Genomic DNA, 12,437 nt, shown 5'->3' with positions numbered 1-12,437 from the left:
TCCTTTTTCTTCAGCTTTAGATTGGAAGTTTTATTCTGCTCTGAGCTGGCTTCGGGGAAAGATCATTAAACTCATGCTAATAATGTGTCCCCAGAATACAGAAATGGTAAAAAATGTTTTGTCTTTATACTAGAGTGTGACCCACCATTGTGCTGCTTCTCCTTACAAGGAAGTTTTACTTCTCTGTTCAACACAATCACATCAATTCCTAAAGCTCAGAACAGACCTTATTACAGTGATTGTAAGAGTAGATGCTTGGTGAGTCTATATATGCCAGTGTGAACATCATTCAGTGTTATGCACACTTCTGTTTTCTGGCTAGGTGTAATTCATTAGCAGACTCTACAGAATACTCCATAAAAATGGATTTGGCTCTAATGTCAAGGTTCTAATGACTACAGCATTATTTAAGAAAACAAAACCAACAAACAACCCCCAAACAGTAGTCTCTCCTCTTTAATACTGAAGTTGCTGTTTACATATGATAAACAGAAAAAATACACAAATGAGGATTTTTTTGCAAGACACAAGTAGGAATAACAAATAATAATAAAAAAGACTATGTTCTCTCAGCATTTAAAATAGTGACACAGCATAATTTTTGTGGTGGCAAAGCTTGTTCAAGAACATGTAATGAAATTAGCACAGTATGTACACTTTTGTGGCTTATTTCATCCTCATTCTAATACAAAGACGCTTAAAGGGGGCAATATATAAAGATGAGGTCAAAGCTTTTATTAAAGACAGCTGTATTGCTTTCCAACTTGTTATGTCATGGCATTAGGTAAAGGAATAAACAAACAAATACAAGCCTAACCTGACTTATCTGTGTCCCCCCACATAAACTTGTTTAATGTAAAAACAAAGCAAAACTTTGGAGGTTGAGGAGGATTTTCAACATCTGTGCAGATAAATTAAATTTATTCAAAAAGAAAAAAACAGCATTAGTGCATCTTGTAAAAGCTGATTTAAATGATTTCATACAACAGAAAGCATATGCACTAGCTAAAACAAATTCAGTTTGCTCTTCAAGCCCATTTCACTCAAACAACCATTACTTATGAATTTTCTACTACAATAATGTTCAGTTATTTCTTCTTTTTTATTCTCTTCTGGGTTTCACACATTCCACTAGCCTAAACCCCAGTCCCAGGGGCAGCAACATCCTACATGCAGCTCCTGCGTAACATCAGGCAGGTATTGCATCTGTGTATCTTTACAGGCAGATCCTTAAAGCTGGTGAGGTAAAATAAGCTAAGCACAATACCTTAAATAGCTGAACAAGAATGAATTACATCTGTAACAGGTTCTTTCCACTATAGCATGTTAAAACCTAGGATAATAATCTCTATGCAACAATAATTCACTGTAGTGGAGCTATACTAGCTTATCTCTGCAGCAAGGAACAGAGTACTAGGAAGACTAAAGAAAGATATATTTTCCCTGAAAATTAAAGATTAGTTAAAATGATAAGCTCCTTTCTGAAACATAGCAAACTGTTAAAATGAGAACTAAAAGTTCAAAATAAAAATACTGCATATGCATCTGAAAACTATAGCTGAAAGAAAATGGAATAAGATTAATACCCTTTTAAGTCAAGGCAAGACTATAAAAAGCCTACATGTGATTTTTGAAATCATACAGGCGCGCAGAGTATCACCTCAGCTGCAAAAAGATGATGAATATGTACTGTAATGTTTTAAAGACCCTTTCCTTATGGAAGAGGTTATCAACTTGTGCTTTAGGAAGACTGTTATCACACCTTTAACTCTACAACAAAATCCATACCTCTGCTTCTCTGAAAATCATGGTGAACAGACATGCAAAGAACATGGTGAGCAGACATGCAAAATTCTTGCTGCCTTTTAAAAATATTCTGTCCTTTCCCAAATGCCAGTTAGTGAAGAAAAGAGTATTAAAGAGTGTCAAGCCCTGTAAACTGCTATTAAGAAATCTCTAACTGAGAGAACAAACCTGAGGCCCAACACTGCCCCTGTAAGTGGTGATGAGGATGAAAATAGGGATTGAACTCACTCAAATCTAAGGAGGGCTAGCATCCACCAAAATGCTCTTCTGCTCTTGGTGGTTTCAACAAAGAGAAAAACTAATGCTTTTACAAGTATACATAAGTACAGAGAAAACTTATGCTCTACTCAGCGCAGTTTCTATAGGCAAACTTTGTGTGCCAATTTGTCTTGCGGCACTGATCCAGGAAAAAGCACTGTTTCATCATCGTTTATTTTTTTACTCCTCTTGTTGAACACCAGGATGGTAATCTTCTTCAGAAGTAACCCACACAGAGAGCTCCTGCACATTGCTCTTGCGGACTTCAGTACTCCAGAAAATTGTATGTTGCAGTACCTACAGGGGTCAAGACAGATTCCTTCCTTAAGTCAGTTAAGAGAAAAACTCCTAGGTACAGATTCCCTGGGGGGTGGGGTGGAGAAGACAAACACAAGTTATTTTTGAGTCGTTAAACTACTGATTAAAAACCCACAAATGTAACCCCAAACCTCATCCCCAAAAATCCACTAACTTATTTTTTAATTATTAACTCGGTATTCCATTATTGATTTTAGCAATTATAGTGACAAAACACATACACCAATTATTCTCACAAAGTCTGGCTCTTTACTGTAACAGCCAGAACTTACACAATCCTATCTTATCACTTCAGCTTTATGAGATCTGCATTATGTTTTAAGCCCCAGAATAACAGCCTTTATCAATTTTCCACATCAGTGTAGGTGTTTCAGTCAGATCACTAGCACTGAATAAATTTGGGAGTTAAACCATAAAAAGCCACTTATTTTTAAAGGTGACTCCCTAATAGGCATAAGAACTGAAAGCTGCACCTTTCAGCCTCTGCATTTTTGTCTTTGTTTAGAATGTTAGAAGAAGCCATCCGGAAGGAAGAAAGATTATGAGTATCTAGAAACTAGCTGTTTGACAGAGACAGAAATGCTGATAATGAGTGGGTTGTGTCTGTCTTTTTTGGCTGATCACAACAGAGGTCTGAAGCAAAACAGAAACTCTTGATATGTTTGTGTAAAGAGGCAGTAGCATAAGGGCAGGCAGCAGGAGTTCAGCTGAAGTTCAGGGCAGATGCTGCCATTAGTTTACACTGCAGGAAAGTAAAATTGCTTCCGGATTTACGTCTTCCTCCCAACATCAGTGTTGAGCCATGCTGTGTCGGAGAGTCACAATGTCGGTAGGAAAGCAGTCTTTTAGCAGGATACCACGTTCACGATGGCAGTCCAGCTCTTCAATAAATCCATACCAGTAGATGACTAATCCAGGGCCAAATCTATCAAGCAAAAAGGAAAGTTAACTTACGTGCTTGTGTTAGGTGAAATTTAATTTCCCACCTCTAGTGAAATTTAATTTCCCACCTCTAGTTATTCCAACACAGACAGTACTGGACCTCCATTCGATTTTCAAATTTTAACCAATGTCGAATCAACATGTCATTAATACCTGGTTCCTTAAGTAAAAATGCTATTTAGAGTCTCAAACAATCCACTTCAGACTTTTGTTTTTTTCTTTGAATACTCTGCACATAGCAGTAAAAAGACCTATATTTCAAATACTGAATAACATTCAGTAACTTTGTTACATACAGAAGTCTTTCCTGCCCTTCCCTCTGCTTTTCCAGATTTGGGCATGCAGGCATTAAAATACAAGGGTTTATGCAAGTTCCAGTTCACGCAAATTATACTACCATGAAGATAACAGTGACTCCTTAAAATACAATTGCTAAATGAGGTAGTCATTAATGTAAAGCACAATTCAGAAAGAAAATGTCTTCTGTAACATCTCTGAAATGCATCTCAGGAATTCCTCAGATATTGCTAACTCTGACTGATCCCCACTAGGCAATCTCAGGAAGTAGCCCCATGGACCATTTTACCCATCAGGAAGTTCAGACCTTCAGGCTGGGTTCATAAAGAAGTAATCACTATCAATCACTGTATACTGTGATATGTTTTGCACATCAGTTTCACGTTTTTCCTACTGAGAGCACTTAATTAAAGGGCAGTGCTACTTTTGGTGTAGTGTTGCAGGAATTTTACAGTGAAATCATAAATTATGAATGTTGGGTTAGTAAAAGGATGTCTAAAAACAGAACTGCTTTCTGTAGTCTAACATTACAGCAGTCTGTACAACATTAGGCCAAAAAGCTTTTTCTTTCTTTGATTTATTATATGCTGTAGTGAACTTGCCAAAAACAACAGTGCAGGATGAGCTGTTAGATACCGTCTGTACAAGAAAAAGTTCAATAGAATGTCATGCAATGGTTTATATGCAGAGTTGTGCTCTGGACTCAACCAGTATGGTAGCCAATTTTTATTAATGTTTAATTATAATAAAAATGTGTTAGAGGGCTTGCACGGTAACCTAAATGTCCACTTAGCAGACAATACAAGCACTCAAAACCATGGGTAGTGCCAGACCAACTTCATTAGGGTGGTTTCTTTCCAACAATGGAGGGAAAACTCTATTTGATGTGCTCATGTAATGGAACAGGCATCAAAGGAAGAAGAAACCCTGCGGCTTCCTCCTGCAGTTTCAATTAGATACAGTGGCCGTTAGCCCAAAACTGCTGCATAGCGTTGTAACATTTCAGTTTATGGCTACTACTCTTCAACCAAGAAGTGGCCGCAGTTCAGTGGCAAAGTAAATTTCTCCTCAGCACAGCTGAGGCAACACAGGCAAATGTGGCTTTTGCAACTGAAAGATGGCATTTGGAAGGAGAGAGAGGCTGAAACTCTGAGAAATCCAGTTACCCTACTTAATGTATTCAAACAAGTTTAGGATTGAATAAAGCACAGATTAAGAGGTGGCTCAAATGGAAGGACAATGCTGCCTACACCCAATTCCTAAGTTTTCTCTGGCTGGCCAACAACTTCTTGTGGGGACAAGATGTGCATGACCCCACTGCACTATGGAGGCCAGCTAGCCTAGCAGCAGTGAAAAGTAAGTGGCGTGAAGCCAAGGACTGATGCTCCTTGCCTTCGGTGAGAGGCTGCAATTTGCTGATGCAGGATGGGCCTACTTTTGTTATTTCACAGACTATGTATCTGTTCCCACATCAACCAAACATAATAACAGGATAATCTGGTAGGGGATGTACATATGTGCTAACCAAAACTATTTTAAAAGCAAAGATAAAGCCCCCAGAAGATAGGAGCAGACCTTACATTTCTCATAGGCTATTTTATGCAAGGGAGAAGCTATGAAGTGTCCACAAATACTTACTCATTATAAGCGCATGTGCCAGGTAAAATCTTCATGCTAATGCTCACCCAAGTTTTGAAAGGCTCATTTTGCTCTGTGTGGCAGTTTGAATCCCCTATCCACCACAAAACAAATGTGGCACTGCGCTCATGTAATTTGAAAAGTTATGTTTTTGAAAAGGAAATTTTAAATAAAATTAGTATTTTGTGATGCCCCTAAAGTGTAATTTATGTCTTTCTAGCAAATCATTGCAGCTCAAGCATATTTTTTCAGGAAAATTTCATGCTTTAAAAGCTGCCTTCAGAAATAATCAAATTTGATGATAAAATTTATATACAAGAACATCTGCATACTGTTAATTGCAGGAGCACGTACATCTTTAGCATGAAAACATCTATCAATCCTGCTTTTGACTGTAATATAGGAAAACTATTTCCCCTGTACTGCCTAGGTTGCACTTTTTTCTACTATATTGTGCCATTCTTTCTATTATAGCTCGGTATCATACCTCCCATATGTATGATCACGTAAAAAAACATACCCTACTTTTGTTTAAAAACACTTAAGTGCAGTACTTAAGATCAAAATTAACTTGTTGGCACATTACCCTTTTGCCACTGATTATCAGGAACTCCTGCTGCTAAGTGCTAATTTCTCTCTCATTAACACCCAGAGTTTGCAAATCACAAACAATACCACTGGTTAATTACTGCTGCCTTAATTTGAAAAGACACTTAACCTTTTTGTGTAAGGGGATGAGGTATGGAAGTGTAACCTAGAAGTAAGAACTATCCTTTTTAATTTGACTCCTTCCAAAGAGCAGATATGACACTATGAAGGACAAAACACAATGCTGTGAATCACAAAGTAAAGCTTCAACTTGATTTCTGCATCAACTGTAACATTTAACAAGTTAGTGACTAACCCTGGTTTACACAGGAGAATAAGCTAAAACGACAGAATGCTTACTTAGTACTACCACGGAAAGGGGACCCACTAGCCCTGAGGAGGAGAAACAAAAACCCTCGTCGAATGCACCAAATGGTTCTAAAACTATATAGACATGATATGCAACATAGGCTAGGTTATGCCATTTCATATGAAAGACACACAGGAGAAAGTTTAAGATTAATATGAAAATCGAGCTTAGATTGTAACAAACTATGGACTCATACGGATTTTGTTCTTGCTCAGAAAAGTTCCATAAATCCCCAAAAATGAGCTTAAATTGCATTTTTCCCTCCATCTTTAGCTCCTTCCCTGAACAGCTTAGGTGTGAAGGAATGTGTCCAAAAGTTATATGAAACTGTAGTTTTATCTATTCCAGTGAAACTATTCCTTTTAGAACTTTATTTTTATGTATTGTTTCTTTTTAAAGCTGAAAAGAAATCCAAGTAACTAAGGTTTGGTTAATACCATGCAGTAAAAATTGAATAAATAGGAAATATAGAGGCAAGCCCCCTTCAGAATATACAGAACAGAGCAAGTGAAAATTGTCCATGCAGGTTGCATAAGTTTACTTTACAACCCAAAGCCAAATGTTTTTTTTCCTAAAAAAATTAATCTTTGTGTAAGTTGAGGGATCACTTAAGAAAAAAAATAGGGAAAGAAAAAACTAAGTAAAATGTGAACCTGGGTTTCACTTGCCCTCCAATTGAACCAGTTTTGTGCTAGAAAAGAAAAAAGACTTTTATTTATTTATCAAAGTGGTTAGTAGGATCACACATATTCTACTTCACTTCAAGAGAAAATACTTTCTAGTAATGTCTTTTCTTTTGGAATATCTGTGTGGGGTCCATGCTAGCTTCTAAGGATTCACCTAGACATGTGGCTGTTGTGAGTGGATTTTTTCACCATCAAAAAGCCTTGCATGTGGTTTTATGAAAAATGCATTTTCAACACACTGCTCGATACCGAGCAGAAATGTAAAACAGAAATGTAAAAGCAGCTGTTTTTAACTAAATGTTCACTTTATTTATTCTCAGTCTATTTGTTATGGATGGGCTGTGTGCATCTCAGCATAATGTAAACAATTTTAATTCCAAAAGACTCTCATAATGAAATGCTGGCATATAAATTATTATTTCTAATATGCATGTATTTAAGCAAATATTTTATCAAAGAGATTCAGATAAGTATTCCTGCTATACAAAAGCATAACAGCCTACCTGGTTGGTGATTTTAATTCTGAAGGTCACATCTGAATGTGACTTTGAAAGGACTGCATTCTGGTCCCTTGCTTTTTTATGTCAGATCATCAACAGGGCCAGCTGAAAAGCTGGCTTTGTTTCCTTGTTTTTCTTTTTAAATATCAAATCAGAGCATTACCACTCGCATATCACCACTTACTTCACGGGAAAAGGGAATTACAAAAATTCACAAATAAATTATTATATTCTAAGTCCTTTATCACAGTTCCTTTGAATGACAGTTGTGAGTAAACTGGTTTTACCTGTAGTACTAATGAACCCTGAAGATATAATTAATCCCCCCTATAACATCTAATAAATTTATTGTTTAAGGACTCACAACTTTATTTTAGTGTTCTTGTAGAAGTCTCATTTGTGTTGGTGGAGGGAATTTAGATATTTGCAGGGCTAGGCTAGTAGGCAACAACTGCAGACCACATTTTCAAGTAAGGTCAGCGGGCATCAGCCAGCCAACTCCCTTATGTCTAGACCAGTTTACCACTGCAGATGACACAGTGTTATATATCTTGGCAAACACTTAATAGCTGCTGCTCAGACACTGACTTTGATTAGCAAGAAATTTTCCATATAAGCAGCTACCACAAGCTTAGAAAAGTTTGGAACAAGGTATTTCTGCTACTGTTCATTTATATAGAATTTTAAAATCAAGTAAAGGTATTTGTGCATGAAGTCAGTGCATTTTTAAAACTCTGAAGGCAATTTAAAGATAACTGTGGGGTTTTATTATCCTCACCACTTTTTAAATCCTCCATACACTTTTGTGCCTCAGTAACACACACACACTGATTTAAATAAAACATGCCTTCAAGGCATTATACAGGACCTTATTTCTTCGACTTCACCAAATCTGGTTGAAAGAAAAAGAAATCCAGTTCTTAGTAACAAGTTTAACAAGTTCTGATCACATACTTTTAAAGATAATAGGAAACTTGTCCATGGCACTAGCAAGCACTGAATCAAGCTTTGCATGAAAAAGTTTGCAGCATATGGTGTCTCAAGGATCCAGGCATCCAGTTTATGCTGCTTAAGGTAAAATTAAGCAAGTTAAACTTAATCTGCTTTAAGCTTTGATGTTACGACAGTAATTGAGGGAAGTCTTATTTTCACTGAAGACATGAAAAAATATTAAAGTCTATTAATATTCTATGAGACTCCCATTTCCAAGGAGGTTTTGACTCAAAAGTGAGAATTTCTTTTGGGCTGACAAAGGAAGGCGCTTCCATGAATGCCAGATATTGATGTTACATGCATTTGGTATGGAATGTGGAGTTGTTAGGTGAAGCAAATGTGGAGAAACTAGTATCAGTTCTCTGTCTATATAGTCACACCTTTCCTGGATATGATTAAATCTTTTTTTTTAATAGTAGCTGTAATCTGTGCAATGAGATTGTTAAGACGTCAGTCAAATAGCAGCATTTCATTAGGCTTATTATATGATTTAATTGATTTTGGCTTTTAGAGAAATAAAAAATCAAGCAATATTTATGTGGATATAAGAGACTAAAATTTTTAGAATTTTGCATAGTGGAATTATAAAATGCATATTAATAGAATGCACAAAACCTGTGCATCACTGTCATTAAAATACTATAAATACAATATAACTTTTAGCTGCATAATACATTTTTAATAAACAAACTGTCGAAACACATTCTTCACTTACACTTATTCATTCAGATCTGAGTACTGTTCTCCAGGCAAATAAAGGATTTTTATAATCTTCAATGACAAGTTAGCTGTTTTTTGTTTTTGTTTTTTTTTTTAAATATAGTTCTCATTAAAATTAACTTTTAAAAGCTATGATTAAATGACATTAAGGTTATACTGATTTACAAGGATCAAGGCTTTCTAAGTGAAGACTGATGACTTTCTGAGTGAAGAAGTGAGTGAGAAAGAAAATACATACTGGCTCAAGGCAGCTTATTGTTAAGAAAAGGGAGCCTTGAGTGAACTTCGAATTTCTTAAGTTTTGTTGGTTCATGTCCTAACTCCTACTGAAACATATCGTTTACTATTAATAGTATTCCAGATGCTCAAAGTGGCTGTGTGTACTTAAGGTAAAATGTTCTCTTTTTTATATTTAGCATCTTCAAAATCAGGTAGATGCTTTGCACGTCAGACACTGAGGTTTTGTGCTGTGAAGACAGACCCTTATGTGCTGCACAGGTGCCCCCTATGCCTGCACTGCAGGATTGGGCTGATGCACTTAACATGGTGCTCATATTACCATTTTAGAAGACAAATTGCTAATCCTTACGCTGCTGGACTGTTTCATGGGAACTTTGGCCAAAGTTTTTTCTGGCTTTAGCAGAGATCACTTGGATATACATTTTGGAAAACAATGCATTTTAGCTGCCTGGGAAGTTAGTTCCAGTATCTGTCAAAAAAAAAAAAAAAAAAAAAAAAAAAAGAGATAATAGCATTCCAGGTGCCTTACGTGGTAATTTGGAGATAGATCCAAGTTTCCCTGAAATATAAGATTCTTGCATCACTTAAGCATCTCAATTCAGGACAAAGTGACTTCAGGCACTTTGATGATGGGCATAACTAAGCAAGAGAAGATCAACCAAAAAAATCTTAATCTGAAAGGTACAATAGGCACAATATAAGAAAGCTTCCTACATCTTTTTTAGAAGTTTCATACATTGTTTGTTGATCGAAAGAGTCTAATATTCTATATTAGTTATTGCATTTACGTATTTGCCCTTTATAATTCAGGTTTAGCACAATGGTTTAATGTACCTCCACAAATGCACTGATGTGCTCTTGTTCAAAGCAGCAATACCCTTCCATTGTGCAACATGCAATGTGATGACTAGTTTACTAAAGCTACAGTACTTCTGTTTAAGTTGTGCTTTGTATTTACCAGTTAAGACACTGCATGCAGATGCACTAAGAATGTTGCTGTCATCCAAAAAAGTGGGGAAAAAATGTGACTGCATTACAGAATTATTCGCAGAATCATAGAATAGGTTGGGTTGGAAGAGACCTTAAGGACCATCCAGTTTCAACCGCCTGCTACAGCCAGGGACACCTTCCACTTTAGACCAGGTTGCCTAGATCCCTGTCCAACCTCACCTTCAACATGCCAGGGATAGGGCAGCCACAGCTTCTCTGGGCAATGTGTTCCAGTGCCTCACCACCCCCACAGAGAAGAATTTCTTCTTACTATGTAATCTAAATTTACTCTCTTCAGTTTAAAGCCACTGCCCCTTGTCCTATCATTCCATGCCCTTGTAAAAAGTCCCTCTTCAGCTTTCCTGTAGGCCCCTTTTAGGTAGTGAAGGCTGCTATTTCTATATCCTATATATTTTCACCAGAAGCAATGCTTTCAGATTAAACCCAGACAAAGAATAGCTGCTTCCTGAGGTACTTGCTTGTTACTCAGTTTCCCTGAGAAAGCCTGATGCCATTAGTTCACTCTCCAGAGACTGTCAATGCAAGGGCGCTATTGTTTGATTCTGCACACGTGAAGCTGTGGATCAGTGTTGAGAGGAGTTACTGAGGTTATTTCAAACATTTTGTTAAACTCACGGCAGTCCTCCCAAAGGAATGCTTGCTGCAAACTCCCTCTTATCCCGGGTGACAGAAAACATCAGAAAAGCCTTTGAGTACAGTTAGATTGAAGTCCAGGCAGCATTAAGTGCTGGTCAACGTATGTTGCCATTAGGTGATTAATAGTTGTTTATTTTTAGGGCTAGAGGTAACAGGCCATCCTAAGGCCAGTGCAAGATGATATCTGAATAATCTGTGAGTGCCTCAGCTTGCAGCAATCCCTTCTTTCTCTGCAGCTGTTTTTCTGGTGACAGCACTTGCCAGAGTGATAGGATATGCCAAGAGTGCATTTAAGAGAGGAGGCACTGCTCTCACAGAAACTAACTTTTGTTTAATAATGATTGCAAAATAGAACCAAACTGAGAAAAATTGTCCAGCAAATTTTGATAGCAAAAATGCTGATAAATAAACACACTATGTACCCGTGTGTTTAGCATTTGCTGAGAATAAATCTTGGAGCCAGCATTAAAGGTATCTCAAGACATTTTGAATGAATTATTAGACAATTCTGTATCTCCGAATCCTTATGCACAAATATACAATAAAATAAACAATGTAACAGATGAATTAACAAATGGAGGACAGCTCGTTTGTGCTTCCAACTTCCCAGATCAGAGAATTAGTCCAAGACTGGATAGTAAATCACACTATCTTCACACAATGTTGCTTAGCAGTTAACTGCCAAACACACTATTATGCATAACTGACAGGCAGAAATATTTTATGTGTGATGCTGTACTTAAATTTACTCTCTCTCAAAGTGTAACTCACCTATCCATATTAAGCAGAGAACAGATGAAAAAGAAAGTACTGCTGCCCATTACTGTAGCACCTCATGCCCACCCAGAAGGAGAGAAACACCTCATCTGATCTGGAATATCACTGCCACCTTTGGAATCTGATGGCAAATTCTAATTGTATCTGGCATTCATTTACTTCTAATACCTGGGGCTTATCAATCAGCTTGTCTTCCAGTTGATGCATATACCTAGTGTCTGCAGAATTGGAGTTGGCCCTGCCCCACTTCATTTTTGAAAATAATTTGCTTTTCAGTTGTATTTGGAAAAGGAGTGCATCCCAAGATATGTAAGTCTTATGTGTCGCCTGCAAAATACGCAGTCTCTCAGAAGGCTATAAAAACATTTTATGTGGTGAAAGGTGGAGCCTGTTCCAGATTTTAGGAGGGCACCAAGGCAATTTGCAGAATTGTTATGCTAATTATCAGATGAAATAAGTGCATAAGTGGCGATGTACAAAGAAATCTACTTCCCCTTTTCTGCCTTCTGTCTTCTTCACTGTTTACATGCACACACAGAGGTCTACCACATGCACTTTCTGAAAAATTCACAGTGCTGTTTAGATTTATTTAAAAGTTATTTGTTCTTTCTTAGTATATACCAACACTATTTATTTTCAACTTCAGTATCAGGCACC

At 37.0% G+C, this 12,437-nt stretch overlaps 1 protein-coding gene across 6 annotated transcripts in view; it reads right to left on the bottom strand.

Annotated features, from left to right (window-relative positions):
- Nucleotides 1–438: 438 nt before the first annotated feature.
- Nucleotides 439–12,437, bottom strand: part of CDIN1 (CDAN1 interacting nuclease 1) — a 125,877-nt gene continuing 113,878 nt past the window's right edge. For 5 of the 6 annotated variants that reach the window (XM_065686560.1, XM_065686562.1, XM_065686559.1 and 2 more), the window contains one exon: nt 439–3,307. In XM_065686560.1, the coding sequence (XP_065542632.1) occupies nt 3,172–3,307 (136 nt within the window). In that variant the 3' untranslated portion in view covers nt 439–3,171. Of the gene's footprint in view, nt 3,308–9,934; nt 9,996–12,437 lie in introns of those variants that run through there. The other variant, XM_065686564.1, reaches the window with a different exon arrangement.

This window comes from Lathamus discolor, chromosome 6 (genome assembly GCF_037157495.1).
Source record: "Lathamus discolor isolate bLatDis1 chromosome 6, bLatDis1.hap1, whole genome shotgun sequence".
Taxonomy (NCBI): Eukaryota; Metazoa; Chordata; class Aves; order Psittaciformes; family Psittacidae; genus Lathamus; species Lathamus discolor.
This window is presented reverse-complemented; position numbering and strand designations above follow the sequence as displayed.